Source organism: Papio anubis, chromosome 4 (genome assembly GCF_008728515.1).
Source record: "Papio anubis isolate 15944 chromosome 4, Panubis1.0, whole genome shotgun sequence".
In the NCBI taxonomy this organism is placed as follows: domain Eukaryota; kingdom Metazoa; phylum Chordata; class Mammalia; order Primates; family Cercopithecidae; genus Papio; species Papio anubis.
The window spans coordinates 57198362-57222455 of NC_044979.1; the positions used below are offsets into that span (position 1 = coordinate 57198362).

The 24094-nt window shown below is 39.0% G+C and overlaps 1 protein-coding gene across 10 annotated transcripts in view; it reads right to left on the minus strand.

Moving 5' to 3' along the window:
* Positions 1–24094, minus strand: part of LOC101024293 (membrane-associated guanylate kinase, WW and PDZ domain-containing protein 2) — a 1445327-nt gene that overhangs the window by 298082 nt on the left and 1123151 nt on the right. For 8 of the 10 annotated variants that reach the window (XM_031665959.1, XM_031665957.1, XM_031665955.1 and 5 more), the window contains 3 exons: positions 14874–14995; positions 14406–14534; positions 12750–12932 (listed from right to left, as the gene is read on the minus strand). In XM_031665959.1, coding sequence (XP_031521819.1) covers positions 12750–12932; positions 14406–14534; positions 14874–14995 — 434 coding nt within the window. The remainder of the gene's footprint in view (positions 1–12749; positions 12933–14405; positions 14535–14873; positions 14996–24094) is intronic. The other 2 variants (XM_031665961.1, XM_031665960.1) reach the window with 1 other exon arrangement.

Genomic DNA, 24094 nt, shown 5'->3' on the forward strand with positions numbered 1-24094 from the left:
TTGATAAAGCAAGGGAATTGGTGATTTTGGACCTACACTTAAAAAGCTACAGTGGGCCGGGCGCGGTGGCTCACACCTGTAATCCCAGCACTCTGGGAGGCCGAGACGGGCGGATCATGAAGTCAGGAGATCGAGACCATCTCGGCTAACACAGTGAAACTCCATCTTTACTAAAAAATAGAAAAAAATTAGCTGGGCATGGTGGCGGGCGCCTGTAGTCCCAGCTACTCGGGATGCTGAGACAGGAGAATGGCAGGAACCTGGGAGGTGGAGCTTGCAGTGAGCCAAGATTGTGCCACTGTACTCAGCCTGGGCAACAGAGCGAGACCCTGTCTCAAAAAAAAAAAAAAAAAAAAAAAAAAGAAAAAGAAAAAAAAAAGCTGAAGTGAAAATAACTGCTTAAATGCATTTAGCTGTTACTTTTAGTTTAAATTTATCTGAAGGTAAACACCTCTCACTAATATACTCACAGCCAACCACCTCCTCCTATACTATTAAGTATAAAAATGTGATGTTAACCCCATATTTTCCAGTCCATTTCTATTATATTTAAATAACAGGCTTTCAGATGTTTTTAAAATGCCAATTTTATACCCAGTAGCATACTCTGGTACTCTAATATAACATTCCTGGTGTTATAACGTCTAGCACCATTCTGAGCTTTGCTCTCAGGCTGAGTAGAGGCCCCATCTGTTTTTTCCTTTAGCTCCTCAGAGGGCCAGTGAGCCTTAGTGCAAGTTAATACAAATATTTTGTGCAGAATAACTTAAAAATAATAGTAATAAATGAACATTTAAGTGCATTGAGTTCTATGACCTTAATAGGTAAAATCATCATGAATATCGTATCTTGATTACTGTGTGACTTATCCAAATGGATAACAATACTGAAACTAGAAAAAAATGTAAAGTAGCATACTTTGCTATATCTGCACTAAAATGATAGTAAAGTTCTTAATTCTGCAGCAGAGATGAGAACTTAGGATCAGATTTGTATAGTTACCCCTTCGTAAGTGAGCTTTTATCAGAATGTGATTTTAAATGAAGAGGGAATAAAGAGAACTATGCAAGGCAAAAAGAAGAGAAAAGACAGAAATGAGAATAAAGAGGCACCACCATAGCATTTGGGTTACAAAGGCCTCTTTTTAAAACTAAATGTGTTGCTGAAACATTGCATGGTTTTTAAGAACTGATGCAGTGACATTGTTTTTAATCCCCATGTGCTTTGGTCTGTAGCCAAATTCAAGTACTTTTCCAGGTGTGACATCTGTATCACCTATGTGTCATTATAAAAGGAGAGTAGGCTGGGCGCGGTGGCTCACACCTGTAATCCCAGCACTTTGGGAGGCCGAGGCGGGCAGATCACAAGGTCAGGAGATCGAGACCATTCTGGCTAACAAGGTGAAACCCCATCTCTACTAAAAATATAAAAAAATTAGCCGGGCATGGTGACGGGTGTCTATAGTCCCAGCTACTTGGGAGACTGAGGCAGGAGAATGGTGTGAACCCGGGAGGCAGAGCTTTCAGTGAGCCGAGATCGTGCCACTGCACTCCAGCCTTGGCGACAGAGTGAGACTCTGTCTCAAAAACAAAAGGAGAGTAGTGGCTAGAAAGAGTTCAGCGCTGCCCTCACCCTCACTGTGAGATGTGCTGTTATTGATCTGAGAGATACATTACTAGCAGTGGAGATATTAGGTATTTGAATAAAATGAGGTGGAGTTTTGAAAGTTAGGTGTGTTTAGAAAGAACAAAGAGTAAATATATTGATGGGCTAAGTTTATTTCTTTTCTACTGGAAGATACTAGTATTGGTCAGTTGGCTAGAAATTTATTTTCTGACTTTGAGAGGTACCAAAATGTTTTCATTAACACCTAAAGTTCATAAATGTCTAAACAGGCAAAATGATGTTATGTCACGGCAGTTTTAGAAAATTATCTAACATGACGTATGAATATTTTGCTAGATTAAAACCTTTTTTTGAAAAATTGAATTCCTATAACCACTTCCTTTATTTTTATTAGAAAGATAAAGCTGGAGACCTGGTGGTTTTACTGCTTATAATTTCTGGATGTGCTATTATGATTCACCATTATTTATTGCTAGCACTACAGAGAACTGAAAGGGAAAACATTATCAATGCTCTGTACCAGAAAGATTGTGAGATGGCAGAGTGTCCATAAAAGTGAAAGGTACTTTTCTCAGCGGAGTTTGCGCAAACCCAGAGAACTCCGAAACAAAGCAGCCCCAAGCATACTGCAGTAGATAAAAGATTACTAAACATTTTTTGCTACTTCTCCACCAAAAGGCTTCCCTTGCCTTGAGTCTGCGCTGACCTATGACTCGCTCTGATCCAAAGAGTAGAAGAGCTGCATTTCTCTGGTTAGTTCATTTGGTTCTAGGAATTGGCAGACCACCTCAATGATTTATACCACCTAAATCAATGGAATGGGGTAGAAGTGACACTGTGCAGGACCAGCCTAGGCCTTACGAGGCCTGATAGCCTTCCCTTTTGCTCTCTCAAGGTACCCTAAGCTACCTTGTCATTGAGACTGTGTGGAGCAATGCCTGGCAAGATCTCAGGTGTCCCAACCATCCCATTGGAGGCATGAAGTGTGAGTGAAGTCGCCCTGTGCATCCTAGCCCCAGGAGAGCTTCATATGACTGCAGCTGGGTGATGAGTCCCGAAGTAAGTCTAGTAGAAGACAGCGACCTGCCTGATCCTAAGTGAGATTGCAGAATCATGAGCCAACGATCTAGTGTTCTTTTAAATCACCTGAGTTTGGCATAGTTTGTTAGGCAGCAATAGAAAACTAAACAGGTACTTCAAAGGAGTAGAAAAATTACATTTCTCTGATTAGTTCATTTGCTTCTGGCAATTGACAGACTACCTAAATGATTTACACTACCTAAATGTGAACACCTGGCTATGGTGAAGGGTGGTGTTGAAAGGCTGGCTGATTCACTAAGACATTTGAAATAGGGCAGGCAGTAGGAGGGCAGTTATGGGGAGAGCCCACCTCAGTGTGTGCTCAGGTTTCAAAAGGAAGCCTGCTCTGGATATAGGTTGGTTATGAAGTGGTGGCAAAACAAGCCAGAAAACATTTTCAAATGACTTCTTAGGCTTTCTTGCAGCTCTTTCTCAGGGAATGTTTAATGAACAACCAGGAAATTGTATTAAACTGCTAAGGCGCTCAGAATGGTTAGGAAGGGCCAGAGAACACTGGGCTGGGGTGGAGTGGGAAACCACTGGATGACCATTAACTGGAAAATCAATACGGAATGGCCAGCACTAAAAAGACAGGCAATAACTACTCCTCTGAGAGCAGGCCCATCACCATCCACATGGGCCTCAGGTTAATCCACACTCTTCCCTAGAGGGTAAAAAGGGTAACTAAGATTTCAGATAATAATGCTATGGGATAGAGTATCCCGAAACAGTGCTAAAACCCCCCAAAGTGAGAAACTGCTTATAGTCCAACATCCTAGACTTATTTCTAGAAGCCACTTAATGTGACTGGTAAGAAAGATAAATGTAAGGATTAGGTTTTTTTCTATTGGATAGAAGCCCTTAGTCTCCACCCTAAAAGCTAGTCCCCACTGTTGTTATTCACACACACCCCTTCAAAGCAGTTCTGAGCATAGGCTTGAATGGCAGAGGGGGAGGTTAGGATGGAGGGTGTTTGCAAAGCTGTATAGTAGGTGAGAAAGGAATCTTCTTGCTACTACTACAGGCAGTCGTTCTCATACTCCATTGGGCATATGATGCAGATTCTAAGACTTTTGGTTCAAGATAACAGATTGAACACACATCTTTCTCTTTAACAAGGACTTTAAAATAGATAAATCCACGGCAATGAAGAGACCCTGAGAAGGATGGTTGTAAGACAAGACAATGGAAGAGAATTCTAGAATATGGAATGCCAATACAGGCATGAGAGCAGAGGTATCATGACTTTGAAAAGTATATTCCAGAGCAGGAGCTGGCAAACTAAGACCCATGAGGCAAAACCTGCTGCTACCTGTATTTGTAATTAAAGTTTTATTGGTACACAGCCATACCCACTTGTTTTTACATGTTGTCTAGGGCTGCTTTCACAATAGCAGAGTTGAAGAATTGTAACAGAGACCATCTGGTCTGCAAAACCTAAAATGTTTTACCTAAGTATTTACTAATATTTGATCCTTTACAGAGTTTGCTGATTTTGGTTCTAGTGTCTTCTTGGCTGGGAGGGCAGCACGGACAGGAAGGACTCTCAGTTGCTCCACAGAACCCCAGAAGGGCTAGGGATCTGGAAACATCTGATATGAGTATATGGAAGATCTGCCTGGCCATTTGCCTGCATGCAGAACTCCCACCAAACACCCAAGTCAGAGAATGAGGGTGTCTCCAAAACAGAAAGAAAAATGCCCCAGAGAACAGATTAGACTTTCTTATTCTGTCCCTGCTTCATAACCCTAAATAAAATCTGACTAGTCTTCAAACTCTGCCACCAACGTTGGACTCCCAAGTATCTTTATAGGATTTCACTCTTAAATACGAAAATCTAGAAACATTAGACATGTGAGCACCACACTCTAGTAAAATAAAGATATGTGAGAAAAAGAGAATATGGATAGGAATAACAGTGGACTGTGTTTGGGAAAAATATAATGCAAAGTCCCTAAGTGTCAGCCGTGCAACCACCCCACTAGACAGGGGCTGCAAGACAAAAAAAATGACCAGAAAAAAGGAGATCCTCCATAGCACCTAATATGACTTTTTTTTGGGAAAATATGATTATTTTAAGAAAGATATTGCAATAAAGAAAGATTATAAAACTCCACAAATCTGTTTAAGGGAAACAATATATTTATGGTACATTACTGGGCTCAGTGAACAAATGTACAAAGCCATAATGATGCAAAAACTATGCAAATTTCACTAAAATTAGTTGTCAAACTCTATTGGGAGGATGTAGGAGGGTTACCAGATGCTAAAGCTTCATTTTTTTCTAAAAGAAAGTAAATATAGGTCATGTCTAAACTGTTAAATCAAGACAACTGTATAAGTGTATTCATTAGAAGTGTGAAGGTAGCTACCAAAAGAAATATCTAAAAGAATGTAAACTAATCCATTGTCTCTGGGATCTAGGTCTAGAGGGTGGGAAGGGACAGGGTGGAGACATTTTAAGCATGATAAATATTTTGATCCTTTTTTATTTACCATGCACATGTACTGCTTCAACAATTACACACACACACACACTGTGTGGAACACTACTTCTAGAAATCTGGAATCAGTAGGTCTGGGGGCACAGGAATCTGTATTTTTAAAATGTTCTCCAAATGGTTCTGACAAAGTTAATCTTGTGCCCTTACTTTCAGAAGCACAGATACAGAGGTAGCAACCACTAAAAGAGCAGTGACATCTACCTGCTCAAGGGGAGAAGTGCCAGGGGTTAAAGAATTCTAGGAATGGCTGGGCATGGTGCCTCATAACTGTAATCCCGGCATTTGGGAGGCCAAGGTGGGAGCCTTGCTTCAGGCCAGGAGTTTGAGACTAGCCCAGGCAACAAAGTGATACCTTGTCTCTATAAAAATTTTAAAGAAATTAGCCAAGCATGGTGGTGCAAGGCTGTGGTTCCAGCTACTTGGGAGGCTGTGGTGGGAGGATGACTGGAGCCCAGGAGCTGGAGGCTACAGTGAGCAATGATTGTGCCACTACACTCCAGCCTGGGTGACAGAGTGAGACTCTGTTAAGAAAAAGATGATGAAAAGGAAGAAGAAAGAAGACAGAAGAAAGAAGCGAGAAGAAGAAGAAAAGAAAGAAGACAAAAAGAAGAGAAAGATGAAGAAGAATGCTAGGATGCTTGCATGTTTTTCTCTCAGGATACTTTCTTGTGATTTTACTAATAAAATGGATAAATGCTAAAAGAAGGCAAGTAAAAACTAACAGGTTGTGAGTTACTTCATAATTCAACTCCTGCCTATGGAAGCACTTCATGAAGATGTTAGCTCTCTTCTCTCTCATGTATGTTGCAAACCACAAGCTTTGATTCAAAAATTAGCCTGGGGAAAAACATAAAACATCATGTAAAGAGGGAAGCTTTTTAACTGAAGGATGTTAGATAACTATCTTTCAGACTCCGTGGTTTCTGTGTAAGCCATGTTACATCAAACTTGATTTTTAAAATACTTTAAACAATGTAATCCGGTTCTCTAGTGTTTACAAATGATTGCTGGGATGTGTAGAATACTTAATAACAAGAATTCAGAGGGTTTCTGGGCACTATGGTAATTCTTTCTGAGAATCCTTCTGCAACATTATAGGATCATTGGGGATTGGCTCAATTAGTTGTCAAAAAGCAGCCAAAGGCACACTGCCCTCATTTTCTCCTGTTCTCCATCCCTTCCCAGGAGTCAGTGCTGACTAAGAAAGAAATAATTCCCAACTCTACCCTTATTTCTCTTGTACAGGACCCAGGGTCAAACTTTTTGGTACAGAGGATTTTTCTTTGTGCCTGCACAAACTACTGACATCTCTTTGACTAAATTACAGATCACCTAGAGCTGGAGAAGTTGACTAAAATATTTTCATGTTTATTTCAATGTCAAATGAGACTGCTCACCTTTTCAATACCAGTAACTTATCCTTTGTATCTGTAGTAGCTATTATTTGTGGTAATTTTTGAGGTTCATTTGATATATAAAGTCATTAGAAAAAAGAAAATTAATTTTGTCTTTACCATGTACTTGTCTTTTAAATCTCATCCAGAAACTGAAAAACTGGTTTGTTGGTGCTTCAGTGGTCAGCTACATTGTCCAATTAGCATTGACTAGGCTAGACTGTAAAAGAGGAATTCGGCTTATTCAAATTTCATTTCTTCATTTTTAAAAGCATCCATCCAATCATCCATCCATCTGTCCTTCCATCCGTCCATCTGTCTGTCCATCCAAGAAGTACTTATGAGCACCTGTTATTTGCCCAGCACTGTTTTATGTTCCAGGAACATATAAGTAAAACAAAATATTAGCCATAGAGTAAACCTCTATGCCAAATGGGCTAAAAATTTAGTTGAAAAATTCTATGAGAATGGTTTTAATCACAGGTATATGTGTATTTGTGATATTCTGGTTTTTTTATTTGAGGATATATGACTCTATACCGTCTCTGTTGTTTGCTACAAGTCTAAGTAGTTCATCTTCACCACTTATGATGATCATTTTACCCCATACTTCACCATAAATTCACACTGAAGGTGAAACATTAATGTACACGGTGGTGGCATACCCTCTTTTCTAGGCACTTCTCACTACTGTGCCTCTCTACATGTGCTATTTCCTCTTCCCATGATCTTTGTCACTTGTCCACCTAGCAGATACCCGTTCATCATCCAAAACTCTTTCAGGCATCATCTTCTCTATGAGGCCTTCCCTAAGCACCTCCCAGCAGAAAGGATCCCCCTTTCCTCTGTACTACTGTTGTACTTATGTACATATTTCTATTATTGCATTGATATAAATATTCATTAACATGTCACTGGTAAACTTCTTGGAGATAGAAACATTTGTCTCATTTTTGCTTCCCTAGTAATTTGGGATTTGCTAGTAATTAGCAAAATGTCTGGCACATTCACTAAATATTTGCTGAATTGAAGAGCCATTCCCTCTATTATAACATGTGGGATGTTGCAGAAATGTGTTTTTACATGTCATTTTTAAATTATCTCACAATTACAGGTAAACATTTTAAATTTTGTAAGTATTTAACAAGCATTACATTTTGTTGGATTAAACTCTTTTCCAATGAGAGGCATTATCATCCCTATAAAAGCCTAATAAAATTATACAGTTAGCAGTATACTTTAAAAATTTTCTGTTGCTTAGCCAGGTGTGATGCTGCATTCCTGTAGTCCTAGCTACTTGGAAGGCTGAGGCAGGGGGATTGCGTGAGCCCAGGAGTTTGAGTCCCACCAGCCTGGGCAACACGGCAAGACCCCATCTCTTGAGAAAACAAACAAACAAACATCTGTTGCTCACTTCTCCTACTCTCCTGACTTTGTGCCAATATTGTGGTTATTACAGACCTATTATATTTTGCTACAATTACTTGTTTATGGGCATGTGGCCCCTCCTAGTTGTGAACGCCTTGAGAAACAAGTCTGTGTTCTTCCCATCTTTATAGCCCTGGCGCACTGCAATGACTATGAAAGAGAGGTGCTCAGCAAGTTAAATGCATAGGGGACTAAATAGGAGATGGTGAAAAGAATTAAATCTTTGGTTCTTTTATCTCCCCTAGGACCTGCTTTGTGATGATCTTAAATGAAGACAATCTGCTAAATTCTAAATAAAGCTTTGACTTTGTGGTTGAATAAAGCTAACTTAGACTGTGTGGGTGTGGCAAACTAGCAAAATGAGTAAAAAAGAAAAAATATTTTCTATGCAAATATTTTTATTTTGTCTTTTAAGTTTACACTGAAATAAATCTTTTCTAGTTTTGAAACATGAAATAGTGGAAAGAAAAATAACTACATTTTTATTCTAAAAAGAAATGGATTTGTGAAATACTTCACTGAAGTTCAAAAGCACTGGGGAGTCTTTCCCCTCTCCCAAGACGGAATTAGTCCCATAATTTTCTTTTATTCTAATTGTAGGCAACAGGGTAATTTTTACTGAAAAATTCGATGTTTGTGAGGTTTTGGCAACATGAAGATGTGGATGCTCAGAAAAATATCACCAAATGAATGGCAGAGTTGGACACCTTCTCACTCACTCTTGTAGAAAATTATGTACACATGACTTTTATAACAGTAGTGTTTGGAAACGTGGTGAGTTAGTTTTGAAACTTCATCTCAACTTTTAAGGAGATACAATATGCATTACTCACAAATGAGTGGCAGTGACAAATATACTCATAAGGGTACCTTAAAAAGTTATTTATACAGAAACTATATGATAAATGGTAATATAGCATTGGTGATATTTAAAATTAAAAATGTCAGATGAATACCTCAGTTTTTTTTTTGTTGTTTCTCTACACACAAACCACTTTAAAACCCATGGAAGAACAATTCATCAGTGTACTGGTCATAAAAAAGGCGGAACTTTTTCTCCAAAGGAATTCTTTAATTTTTGTATCTACTAGAACTGATTGAGTTTGGAAAGTTGATATCATAAACTAAATAAATGTGAAAAACACGACAATGGTGAAAGAGTATATTCCTTTAAATATATAGTTATCGTACTTTATAATAGTATTCTAAGGCATTTAAAAATTACACTATACCGATAAAAAGTTCTGAAATTGAGGCAGTAATTAATAGCCTACCAACCAAAAAAAAGTCCAGGACCAGAAGGATTCACAGTCGAATTACACCAGAGGTACAAAGAGGAGCTGGTATCATTCCTTCTGAAACTATTCCAAACAATAGAAAATGAGGGAATTCTCCCAAATTCATTTTATGATGCCAGCATCATTCTGATACCAAAATCTGGCAGAGACACAACAAAAAAAGAGAAAATGTCAGGCCAATATCCCTGATGAACATTGCTGTGAAAATCCTCAATAAAATACTGGCAAACTGACTCCAGCAGCACATCAAAAAGCTTATCCACCATGATCAAGCTGGCTTCATTCCTGGGATGCAAGGCTGGTTCAACATACGCAAATCAATAAACGTAATCCATCACATAAGCAGAACCAATGACAAAAACCACATGATTATGTCAAAAGATGCAGAAAAGGCCTTCGAGAAAATTCAACACCACTTCGTGCTAAAAACTCTCCATAAACATGGAACATATCTCAAAATAATAAGAGCTATTTATGACAAACACACAGCCAATATCATACTGAATGGGGAAAAAAAGGAAGCATTCCCTTTGAAAACTGGCACAAGACAAGGATACCCTCTCTCACCACTCCTATTCAACATAGTATGGGAAGTTCTGGCCAGGGCAATCAGGCAAGAGAAAGAAACAAAGGTATTCAAATAGAAAAAGAGGAAGTCAAATAGTCTCTTTTTGCAAATGACATGATTATATATTTAGAAAACCCCATCGTCTCAACCCAAAAACTCCTTATGCTGATAATAAGCGACTTCAGCAGAGTCTCGGGATACAAAATCAAGGTGCAAAAATCACAAGCATTTCTACAAACCAATAACAGACAAACAGAGAGCCAAACCATGAGTGAACTCCCATTCACAACTGCTACAAAGAGAATAAAATACCTAGGAATACAATTTACAAGGGATGGGAAGGACCTCTTCAGGGAGAACCTATAAACCACTGCTCAAGGAAATAAGAGAGGACACAAACAAATGGAAAACATTCCATGCTCATGGATAGGAAGAATCAATATCATGAGAAAGGCCATACTGCCCAAAGTAATTTATAGATTCAATGCTATCCCCATCAAGCTACCATTGACTTTCTTCACAGAATTGGAAAAAACCACCATAAATTTTATATGGAACCAAAAAAGAGCCCACATTGCCAAGGCAATCCTAAGCAAAAAGAACAAAGCTGGAGGCATCACACTACCTGACTTCCAACTATACTATAAGGGTACAGTAACCCAAAATGGCATGATACTGGTAGCAAAACAGATATACAGGACAATGGAACAGAACAGAGGCCTCAGAAATAAACACCACACATCTGCAACCATGTGATCTTTGACAAACCTGACAAAAACAAGCAATGGGGAAAGAATTCCCTATTTAATAAATGGTGTTGGGAAAACTGGCTAGCCATATGCAGAAAACTCAAACTGGACCCCTTCCTTACACCTTATATAAAAATTAACTCAAGATGGATTAAAGACTTAAATTTAAGACCTAAAACCATAAAAATCTTAGAAGAAAACCTAGGCAATACCATTCAGGACATAGGCATGGGCAAAGACTTCATGACTAAAACACCAAAAGCAATGGCAACAAAAGCCCAAATTGACAAGTGGGATCTAATTAAACTAAAGAGCTTCTGCACAGCAAAAGAAACTACCATCAGAGTGAACAGGCAACCCACAGAATGGAAGAAAGTTTTTGCAATTTATCCATCTGACAAAGGGTTAATATCCAGAATCTGCAAAGAATTTAAACAAATTTACAAGAATAAAACAACCCCATGAAAAAGTGAGCGAAGCATATGAACAGACACTTCTCAAAAGAAGACATTTGTGCAGCCGACAAACATATGAAAAAAAGCTCATCATCACTGGTCATTAGAGAAATGCAAATCAAAACCACAATGAAATACCATCTCATGTCAGTTTATGGTGATCTTTAAAAAGTCAGGAAACAACAGATACTGGAGACAATGTGGAGAAACACGAACACTTTTACACTGTTGGTGGGAGTGTAAATTGGTTCAGCCATTGTGGAAGACAGTGAGTTGATTCCTCAAGGATCTAGAACCAGAACTACCATTTGACCCAGCAATCCCATTACTGGGTATATACCCAAAGGATTATAAATCATTCTACTATAAAGACACATGTACAGGTATGTTTATTGCAGCACTGTTCACAACAGCAAAGACTTGGAACTAACCCAAATGCCCATCAATGACAGACTGGATAACGAAAATGTGGCATATATATACCATGGAATACTATGCAGCCATAAAAAAGGATGAGTTCCTGTCCTTTGCAGGGACATGGATGAAGCTGGAAACCATCATTCTCAGCAAACTAACGCAAAAACAGAAAACCAAACACCGCATGTTCACACTCATAAGTGGGAGTTGAACAATGAGAACACATGGACACAGGGAGGGGGACATCACACACTGGGGGGGCCTGTCCATGGGTTGGGGGCTAAAGGAGGAATAGCATTAGGAGAAATACCTAATGTAGATGACGGATTGACGCATGCAGCAAACCACCATGTCTCGTGTATACCTATGTAACAAAACTGCACGTTCTGCACATCTACCCCAGAACTTAAAGTACAATTTTAAAAAATTACACTATACAAATCTTGAATCAGCACTTAAAATACATAGGTCAAACTTAATTTCTTCATTGTTTTCTAGATAAGGAAATTAATATTTATAAGCTGTGGGACTTACCCAAGATCATGGGCCAGGCAAGAAAATTTAAAATCAGACTGTGAAGCCAAACCTTGTTCATTACTTTTTCACTTACTGTCTGTAATTTTCATCTTTTATATGTTCCTGCCCTTAGCAATTTGCCTCTGTATTTCCACATGAAATAAATTTCAATTGTGAATTGAGTAGACATATGAGTAATTATATATGAAAAGTAATTTTTAAGGACTAGAAAAGACTCATATATGAAAACATTATATGGGGACAGACTTAGTCCAGTTTAAAATTTTCTGTATGAGATGGGCATGTATATTTCAATAACTAACATGGGTTATATAGCATGAGAATATTATAAGATTAACACAGATTTTAAAATACTGTGGCTGAATATAAGTTAGAAAAGTGTGAAATGTTAATCACACCCCTAAGAACAAACTCTAGAGATAAATTAGAAAAGTGTCAATCTCAAGAGACCATTGAATCCAGCAAACAGAAGGGGTAGTCTAAAAAAGAAGGCAAAAATTATATTCGAAATTGTTTCTAAATTAATTCAACTTGATATTTTTAAACTTAGGGGAAACATAATTTATGCTTTTTGCTTTTCCTAAAGTTAAGTGACCTTTGTCTTTTGAATAAAAATACAAAAGAAGCTCCTTATATTTGCCTTTAGAAAAAAAGATGTTGCAAAACCATTTTGTAAACCGTGAAGGGTCTTACCTGTTTCCATTTTTCCATCCTGTGCTGCGGGGCCATCCGGAATCACACTTTTCACCTGCAGAAACTCATCAGGCTCGTCTCCACCAATGATGGTAAATCCAAAACCCATGTTGCTCTTTTTTAGGGTGGTGCTGAGGAATGTTCCCTTCAACTGGGATGCATCCCGGGTGAAGAGTGGTTTTTCTACATCGGCCAATATAAGTTAAAAAAGAAAAAGGCATGTTCAAGGCAAGTTCTCAGACAGGAGAAAGCCAGCCCCCGAGCAGCGACAATCCCAGGGGTAAATGTGGGGGTCTTACACAGCAAATGCAAGCAGGTGGTGACTACAAGAGGAGCAAAACTATTAGAACTTCCTACACATGAAGAGCAGTCCCAAGCATCCAGGGAAAGATGAAAAAGCTGTTTGGTTTGGAGACAGAGTTTTTGTCAAATCAGTTTCCACTCATTAATTTAACCTTCTTGGGCTTAAAAAAGGCTGTGTGAACAGGCTGCCAGATCCTTCTGAGAAAAGAGGACAAGGAGCCCAAATCATCCAGACAACATCTGGATCTGTTCCTCTGGTTGTTAGAAAAGATTCCAGGTAGGAGGTATGTGTCAGTGGCCGATCCTACACTAAGCCTTGAAGAAATAAGGGTAGAAACATGAAAAGGACTTGTGATTTTTTTAAGTGAATAACAGCACATTTCAGCATGTGCAGTATCACAAACAGAGAAACAGTGGAATGTGATCACACACTCAAAGGTCCAGATTGCTTAGAAAGAGTACCTGTATGTGGGACTGACTTTTGTTTACACCGCTCTGTTGTGAGATACTATAAAGATAACCAGGTAAATAAATTGCTGTTGGCTCCGGTAGTGTTTAGCATACTCTAAAATGTGAGCAAAAGGCAAGCCAATGTTTTTAGATATAATTATGAATGTAAAGGTAACACATTTTGTAACAATATGTTGATAGATTCAAATCATATGCCTGAATAATCTGAATAGGCACTGCATTGATTTACCTGCTAATTTGTTATATAATATGCTTTTCCAGCTACGATCTGTAATAAATATATTCCTAAGTATAATAAATGTTTTAAAAAATAATAGTCATACTAGGAAACAGAATTAATATCTGCTTTAAATTCCATCACAGATAAATATTTTATATTACTCTTTTAAAATGTGTTATATTTAGGTGATCTCATTTAATATTTGTAACAGCCAAATTGTACATGGTAACTCAGTTAAGTATTCTGCATGATATCTTTGTTGTTACATTCTGGGTGACATGTAATAAACTCTAAAACAATGACTCATTCTATTAGACTTCTGCTTTTTCTGTCCACTTACATATCACGTGTATCTTTATTAAAAACAGAGCTTCTTTAAAACATAAATAAAAACCACATATAATCCTTTCTCCTATGTTTGCTTTATCAAATTAATGTTTATAGTTGGAGAGAAGTTCATCAGGAGACCTTTACATTCATTTAATTATGCTGCATTATATGGCGTGAAAATTATCAGCAGGCAAGCCTAGAGCGCCCGACTCTAAAGACTCTTTTGTGCTTTTATTTAGAAGCTCACTAGCTGTGAAAAGTTCGTGCAGCAACTCATCCCACTACGTGGCTCCCAGGTGTAGTCAGGTCCCGCAAGCAGCCCTGGGACGTACCAAACAGCCAGGGCCTCCCTGCTGGGTCGCGCTGATAGTAAGACAAGTCATTCACGCTGCGCGACCTCTCCGGGGCTGCACCGGGGCGGATGGATTTGGGCCTAGGTAATGTCCATGAGGAGTTGTCTACTGTCACAAAGGAGAATAAGCCTCATTCTTGTGCTTGGTCTTTTAAGGACAAACTTATGAGTCTCTAAGAATCTCTGGAGTTTACAGGGCCACTATAAAATCCATTAATCTCCTCCACCTGGTGACATGCTGTACATTCCTATAAGGTTTAACTTCATCTGCGGTTGCTAAAGGCATTAGTTTAGAGAGAATGCAAACATCCAGCTAAAGCTAATAGGAGGGTCTGGAGAAAGCAAATCAAATTTTCAAAATGGTCCAAGCTACAGACATATTTGGAAAAGCAGGCAGTTTGACAGACAATTTTCCCTTTGAAACACCACATGCTGACAGGTATCATACCTCGGAAACCTGGGGCCTGCAGGGGCTTTGTTCCAAGTTCTGTGTGGGGCATGTTATGTTGCTGTAGCTTCCTTTTTGCTTCCAGGACAGGATTTTCAAACTGTGTTCTTCTATTTATGTGGCTAAAAAAGAAAATTTCCAATTAGGATAACAGTGGGGCAAGGTCATTTAAAAGACCATACGTATGGCTCTATAGAGGGCAGGTGATTAAGGGCCACCTTATCTGATTACAGTCAAGTGCCTCACCCAGCACGCCGTTAGGCTCCTGACTGGGCTGGCCTGTGTACAACACACATTTCTGTGACAAGTGCTGAGTTCTCAAAGGATCTATCATATGTTGTTCTATTTACATCATGCATGATTCAGCTAAAAGAACTAGAAAGTGCATTTACTTTCTGGTCTACTATGTTCATTTGAGATGAGTTTAATACGCAATAAAATAAGTGGTCAAGAAATGAAATTTATACTGAATGGTGTTGAAGAAAAGAACATCACCTGAGCTTTGCAGAGTCCCCATATCAAACAGGATGAATGTGAGGTAAATTCTTTGATAGAGTATAGCAACCAGAGTCTGCACTTTTTAGAGTTAGTCCTGGATTGAGAGACTGGGATTCAGGAGAAAGACTCCCAAGATCTTTGCAGAAGTTACAGAATGCATATGTAGGACAGTTGATGCTGAAATCAATCAAAAGTGGAGAATTTATATTCTACATGGTGAGAGGGCAAACTCGTAGGTATCAGATGCAGAGTGGCTTGAAGCAACTGTGGCCCAGCTAAACTGAGAGCTTATAGTCCAAGCACACTGTGAATTCCTATATAGCAGGCTGTTTGAAATTTAGAGTTCCTTTGCTGTGGGGAGAGTAGGAACCAACAATCCTGCTTTCAGTGGTGGGCCTATGTTGCTCTTTCTCTAGGATATAAACATCCCATGAGAGGGCTGGCATATACATTGATTTTGGTTCTTTGTGCAAACTGAAATAGAATTATGGCAGGCAAGCATGAAGAGGAGAGAAGGGATGGAGGAGAAACTGACAAATACTGAGTACTTAACTCTTGGCCAGTTCCTATATATAATTTTCCTCAATGAAGCTTCATAACAACACAGACTTGCATTCTAATTATCCCCCTTTTAAAGGCAATGAGACTGACACGTGGAGAGATCGGATTATTTGCTCTAAATCACATGTCCAGTGGGAAGGCTGGACTTGGCTGTGTTTATTTCTAAACTGAATCTCTGCACACTTTTTTCTTTTTGATGTATGATTTCACATTGGCATGTACACACATACTTATCATGTGTGTACACCCTGCACGTCCCCAACACAAACCACTTACAGCTTCAGAAAAGAAAGGAGATAAAAGCAGCAACATCTCAACAACCAATTTTCCAATACTATGAATCAGATCATTTCAAAGCAGTTCCCAGAAACAAGGTAAGTCAACTGTAAGATCTAATTCTTTTCTCATGGGAGACAGAGTAAAGTAGCTGCCTGCCCCACAGGCTCTGCAGTCAATCAGTCCTGTATTCAAATTCCAGTTCTACCACTTGACTAGCAGTGTGACCTTGGGTGCGTTATTGAACCTGAGTCTTAGTGTCTTAATCTGTAATACCAGCAGAATGCCTCCTTCCTGGGGGGGTTGTGAGGATTAAGTGAAGTAATGAATATTAGCATATGGTTTTGAGTACAGGCATGCTCAATAATCAGCAGCAGCTTGTATTACCGTCATCATCTTAATCACCACCATCACTGTTATTATTTTTCATCCATAAGAAAGGCTTTATTGGGGAAACTTCAGAAGCACTGGGACCTTGCTCTAACTGCCTTTGGTGCTGTTTAGGAAGGGAGTGCTTCTAACAATGCTCTTTGTTAATGAAACTCATTTGTAAGGGGTTCAAAGTACAACCATCTATGTAAAATTATTTTCCGATGGAAATAAAATGCTATTGTAATGCTCTTGTGCACCAAGGCCTTGTGCATCATGACTGTGGTACACAGTGAACTAATAATATCTGTGCCTGTAAAGCATGTGAGCTGTAAACTCTAACACTGTAAACTCTAATACTACACCCTGTTTTGGAAGGACCAGAGTTTCGTGCCTGTTTTCTCGTTTCTCCATTATTATGTAACTTCCTTACTAAAATCCTTTGAAGCCTTCCTATTACTTAAACACATACTGTTCCTGATCTTGCCCTCACTCATTTCTGTAGCTTCACCTTTGGCCGCATCACCACATGTGCCCTCTGCTTTGAACATACTTGGAGCTACTTTGATCAGTGACCCTCTATCAGACCTCTTATCTTTCCACGAGATTCAGTATATAAATAGTGCAGCATTTGAAGCAAGACAACCTGGGTTTCAGGTGGCATCTTGGGCACATTTCTAACTCTCTAAGCTTCAATATCTTTATCTGTAAAATGGGGACATTAATAGCTACATCATGGGTTGCTGTGAGGATAAGAGAAATGTTTAAAATGTTTGTATCTCTCTTAGATACCCAGGGAGAACTCAACAATGAAGGTATGGTGCTTATTTTTTTTGCAGTACAGTTATTTCTTATTACTATTATTGAAGTGTTGCAGTAGTTATTGCCATTATTCTGAGGATGTTTTTCCTATCTCTCCTGTGTCTCCTTCCCTCACCCCTCCCAGCCACATTCCCCGCCTGTGTGATATTCTTCCCCCTTGGGTTCTCAGAAAACTTTGAACAGACTTCTCTTATTGCAGTTTATTCACTTAAAAAAATCCATCCACTAAAGCATTTATCCTTTAAGTAACAAATAATCCAATTACATTCTTTTTTTTTTTTTTTTTTCCTTGAGACAGAGTCTTGCTCCGTCAGCCAGGCTGTAGTGCAGTGGGGCAATCTCAACTCACTGTAAGCTCCGCCTCCCAGGTTCACCCCAATCTCCTGCCTCAGCCTCCTGAGTAGCTGGGACTACAGGGGCCCACCATCAAGCCCGGCTAATCTTTTTTGTATTTTTAGTAGAGACGGGGTTTCACTGTGTGAGCCAGGATGGTCTTGATCTCCTAAAAATATACAATTAGGTTATTATTGACTATAGTCACTATTCACTTATTTTCTTATATGCCACTTCATCATTAAGAGGATTTTAGGAAAACAACAACAAAAGTAAAAAAATTAGGGTGAAGTTAGTTGAATCTAGGTGGGAGATCAATAGAATTGATAAGATAGGTTCCTATTTGTTTATTAGAGTTTTGTTGCAAATTAGCTTTCAGCTTTTAAGCTGCTAATTCAACAGGAGAGAGAAACCAATTATACTATTCATAGTATTTAAGATGCACTCAAGCCAGTTGTTTAGAAGGACATAGTATTCCTAAGTCTTATGTGACATTCCTTTCCAAATTTTGAATAAAGAGATTCCTGTGATGTAGTATACGGCATCCTAAATAATAATTTTACAATAATGAATTTCACACGCTATCCTAACTTTATTACAATGTGTTTTAATTATTAATTTTCATGCTGATCTCCTTCCCTAGATTGTGTACTCCTATATACAGGATACATGTGTTATTTATCTTTGTGTATTGAGCATTAACACAGTGAATGAAAAATAGCTTTTTTTGTTAAATAACTAAATGATGAGTGTGTATTTTAAAACATTTATTTTCAAACGTATGTCAATAACTTTAAGAAACCAAGAAATGTACTAGGATATCAACTTTTCTTGTTTCCTATCTGTTCTATATCCGTTTTGCTAAGTCATTGTTTGTCATATGCATCACTTTATCCTTAGAAAATACATCACAAAAACTTTCTGGGATGCAGTTATGCATGCAACAGAGTTCCTCCAACTTGCCACCTGCATGTAATTATTTTCTTAGAAAAGTTAATGTGTAGCCACCTGCTTTATGGTCACTATGTTGAAAATATTCCATTTATCATCAAAATGAGTTTCTAGAGTTCACAGAGAATGAAAATACCAATGAGCTAGTTTGGCAAGCTTTGGACCCCACAGACAGCAGAAGCAGGGTATGGCTCTAGCACCATAAGCTAATTGCTACAGAACATTTCCATTGTCACAAATGAAGTCATTCATTTGAAATTTAAAATGCTCACAAGCTCTGAAAGACTTATCACAAAGAAATGTGATTGTAGCTGAATAGAAACTTGTCTTCCTTATGCTTCCAAAATGAATAGTTTCAAGTTCTTTCAGCAAGGATTTGGGGGTCTTACAATGTGTACAAAAAGATGTGAATGACAAATGTCATCCTTCTCATTGTTGAGGCTCTGTGAGATAAGTACTAGCTATTTCATCTAGCTCCCATACAGAACAAGAAACTGGGAAGCTACCAAGAGTTCTTGCTATTTAATTATATCTAGTCTATTGTCATATTTTGCTAAGAGAATCTTGAGCTATTAAAAGTTAAAAGAGTAAGAGTCATATTCTGAAGTGGGTATATCTTGAAGACTCCATTTTCTCTTTACAGAAGGGAAAGACTACTGATGAGAGATGCTTCCAAATTAAAAATGGCAAAGGACTCAGGATATTTAAGGATGAAATTCCACTGCCTGATCTCTTTGTCCTCACATTCACTTATCTGCAGTCTGACTCTCTCCTCTCACCATGGAATGGAAACTTAGAGTAAGTTCCTATGTGGCAGTGCTTTAAAATTCCAGATGCACCAGAGAGCTTCAAAAACAAACAGAAAACAGAAGACTCAGGCCTACCCTAAATCAACTGATTCATAATTTCAGAATGAGATCCACAGGCACTGGCATTTTTTAAATGAAAGAAAGCTTCCCAGGTGTCCCTAGTGTGCAGCTAGGGCTGTGATCCCCTGGGTTAGAAGCTCAGAATGTGTGAAAAGGTGTTGCATAAGGAGTATCTTGCCTGATAAGATTTATGCAGAAGCCTCTTTTTCTGTATATGGCCTCAGGGGGGATTAGGAAATGCATCTTTGCTCCTGAAGAGGACTTTGGCCTCAGAAGTTTCAAACAAGCACTGAGGGAAGGAAATATTTGCAGCTGATTAGAGGACATGTTGCCAAAGGTGGTCCCTGGTCCAGGTCCTATTTGCCTGTCATTTTCTTCATTGTGGAGAGGGAAGGGAGGAATTAGGAGGAAAGTCTTACATACTGAGCCCATCAGTATGCACAGGACAGGTTTGCTGAAGGTTATCAAAGCCATCCCCCAACCCTTACCATCAGTGCTCCGTGTATATCTGTATCTCAGTCTGTTCACAACCCACCTTGCTTCTCCTGGGGTTTTTGCAGAGAGTCTCTTTTAGTGCATAGTCGTGAATGACACCTTTGTACCTGCAGGTTACTATTCCCACCATCTTGACTTCAGTCGACATTTAGAAATAATCAATGAGGAAGAGAGAAGGGAGCAGCTTTTAAGTGGAGACTGTATCACAGATAAAATGTTTCCAAGGTATCCAAGGTGACTGTACTAATTATCCAAGGCATGAGGTACACAGTGCTCAAATATTTACTGAATAAATACATGAATGGAGGAAGGCAGGCAGGAAAGAAGATATATCTCTGTTTTCTAGCTTCACTCTTCTGTGAAATACACAGTGTGGGCAGGGCATGATGGCCCATTTCTGTAACCCTAGCACTTTGGGAGGTCAAGGTGGGCAGACTGCCTGAGCATAGGAGTTTGAGACTAACCTGGGCAACGTGGCGAAATCCTGTCTCTACTAAAAGTATAAAAATTAGCCAGGCTTGGTGGCACCAGTGCCTGTAGTCTCAGCTACTTGGGAGGCTGAGGTGGGAGGATCACTTGAGCTTGGGAGGCAGAGGTTGCAGTGAACTGAGATTGTCCCACCATACTCCAGCCTGGGTGACAGAGCCAGACCCTGTTACACACACACACACACACACACACACACACACATTGTGGACAATCAGAACTTGGTGTGAAACTCAGGGCTAGTTTATTTGGTACAATCATTTTTACATTTGGGTAAATCCACGGAATCCTTCAAAACAGAATCTTTCAACATATTTCAGTGAGAGGAGAAAATGTCATCCCACTTTGGTGATAAACGATTTAAATCTAAGGAACTGATAACTTATAGCAGCTGCTATCTTGGGTTACAATAGAAAAGTGTGAATAAGGAAAAGCACTATATTAGAGATGAAATGTGGGAGCATTAGAGAAGCAGCAACTCAGCATTGAGAGTGGGAGTGAGAGGACTGGCTTGGAGCTTGGCATTGTGGCTCAGGATGACCACAATGCAAACTGGCTTCTTTTGGGGCTTCCTGAATGAACGTAGTGTGGATTTCATGGTTGCTTGGAATCCCTAGGCTTTCTCTAACCCCAATTCCAATTCCCCATCTCTGCACTGTTACTACCTCCCATCTGAACCCCTAGACTACAGCTGAACTAGCAGGCAAACACAGACATTGCACCCTCCCTGACTATATTTTGTTCATTTTAATATGAGCCTTGGGAAGACTTCATAATCTTTTCTCTACTGTCATGTTTGAATAAATGGAATAAAAACAACTTCATGCTTTGGAAACTATGGGAGGAAAATAACCCCAGAAGGATCTTCTGGAGCCAACCCTCTTCAAAGAAGACAGGATAGTATAATTATGAGCTTAGTCTCTGTAGTCATGATGCTCACATCCAAGCCCCCGCACATCCTAGGTGTGTAACCATGAGCACATCATTTACCCTTTTTGGGCTTCAGAATTTTTCACCTGTAAAGTCAGATAAAAATAATATTCACCTTATAGAGTTGTTGTGCATATTAAATGAGTTAAAATGGGTAAACTGCTTAAGAATAGTGCCTGGATATAAGTACTCAACCAATGCTAACTATCATCATTCATCAAATATTTATTTCCCAAAGTGTCTTGACTAGACACTATGGTTGGTAGGGGAGGGACAAAGATGAATCAGGCACATAGTCTAGCAGGGGAGAGAAAACAGGGGCAAAAAAGAATTATGATGCAAAACAAGGTTATATAATACAATGTATGCCTTACAGGGCTTTGAGATGCTGAATTTTAGAACTACTAGATTAAAGCCTAATGTTTTAAATATGTTATTATAAAATATGAGCTTTGAATAAATGGAAAAATGGAATCTATTTTACTTGGAGCATTTTTAAAAAACAGAATAATTGAATCCTGCCTCTTGAAAGATTTCTTCCCAATTCTAACACTTAAGTGATAATTTTCCTTCTATAAATGTTCATTCATTATTCCCTACTGTACCTGGGGGAATGTCAGTTTGCTTTGTGAATGTGAATGGGAAGATTGAGTCATTCACATGTTAATTTCTCCTGCTCTTCCTGGACATCAGGGTGTCTGCATTGGGGAAATAGTATCCAGGTGGGAGGTGGAATCATGGCCAATTGAGAAGAATATCCACATATTGGCACTGAAACTCTTACAGCTGAGTCTGTCCTCCACTCCACACTAGGTTGAGCTTCTCAAAATGTATATTTTCACATAAATGAGATCTCTTCCCTCCCTCAGTAGTAATGCTAAGTTATTTAGTTAAGACACTAACCTGTAATGTGTATTTTATATATAAAGGAAGATTCATTACTAAGCCATTACTCTTCACTAATTCCATGGAAAACTTCGAATTAACTCCTAGCAGACACGGCTGTACGCACTGTCAATCACATCATGAAGCACCCAGGACCTACAAGGTACATAGATTCAATTTCAAAAAATTCAGAGCCACTAGGCATGCATTAAAAAATGTTTTCTATTGATCCCTTCTCACTCCCATAAAGCATTTCTCTAAAATGTTATTGCTGAGTACAGGCGGAGATCATTGTCATCAAAGGTATTTCTAACCGTCTGCTTCTAGATTGAGTGAAAGTAATGAATTATAAGTTCATAGAATAGCTGAAGGAAAACTAAAAGACCACACTATTTCAAAATGTTTCTGTATTTGAGACAAGACTAATAAGTCCTCTTCTACTGGTATCTGACAACCTGACTAGGTAGTTTAAGTGCTTTATGTCTCATATATAATTCCATTGATTCCTCAGTATTCTGGGCACTAAGGACACAAAGGTGAACATGACACAATCCTTTCCCCCAGGAGGCTCATACTCCAGTGGGAGAGACACACAAGTTGGATGACCAATCATTTCAGTTTGCCTGGGACTAAGGAGTTTCCTGGGATGCAGGGCTTTCGGTTTTCAAACAGGGAGAGTCCTGCATAAGTTAAGATGAGTTACCCATTCTAGAAGTGGCCAGGAAAATATAACACAAGGCAAAAAGTGCTGAAATTTGTATGCATGACGTAAATACTCAGAGGGAGAAAAGACAACTTAGTTTGATGGTTCAGGGAAAGCTTCCCAAAGAGACATGTAAACAGATTGTAGAAGGATGAAAGCATTTTGCTGGATGGAGAAGGGGGCATTTTAGGAAAAGAGTAGTAGATATAGAGGTGTTCAGTAATACTCAAGTTCTGCCTACCTAGAGCACAAGGCTAGTGCACATGGACATGCATGTGGGAGCAAGAGGTGTAGGGGAGTGGATGCAAGCTACAAGACTGGAAGGAAAACAGTTCTGAGTCATGGTATGGAGTTTTGTTTAGTCTGAAGATCTCCCTACTTTCATTGAGACCTTAGTGTAATGGAACTGCAGCTTTTAAAGTCTCCATCTTGGATGATGTACCTTATTCCTGAACTTGGGAGCATTTAAGATGAGTTTCACCACACATCAACCAAATAGGAAAGCTGTGGTTCTCCCTAGAATTCCCAAGCATTTTGGCATAATTTCCTGGCTACCTCCAGTGTCCTAGGTATTGTTTTCACCTGGGATGTGAGGTTGAATAAGAAATATTCCATGAGTATGAAAAAGTCATCCAGGGAAATAGCCATTTCTATGTACAGGGAAAGGTGAGAATAGTCTGACTTGTAACATACTCTATGTTGAACTGGATTGCTATTTCTTAATAAATTACTTATGAGTTGCTAAAATGTGCAGTCACAATATAACTTAACTGAACTCCAAAAAATATGCATTCATACATAATGATAGACATAGACAGCCATGGATACAGGCATCCTTTGGAGCTTGACTCTAAGAAGAGTCAGAGAATTACCAAAGACACACAGAATACTGGGCAATCACAAAGGCAACCTCACTGATGTCTGCGATTATCCAGGAAGGAGGCAATCAGGAGAAGAATGCTAGTGAGGGGAAACTGACAAGGCTGTGGCAGATTCTGAAAGTCACCAGGCCATGAAATTAACTCCAATTCCATATAATACCC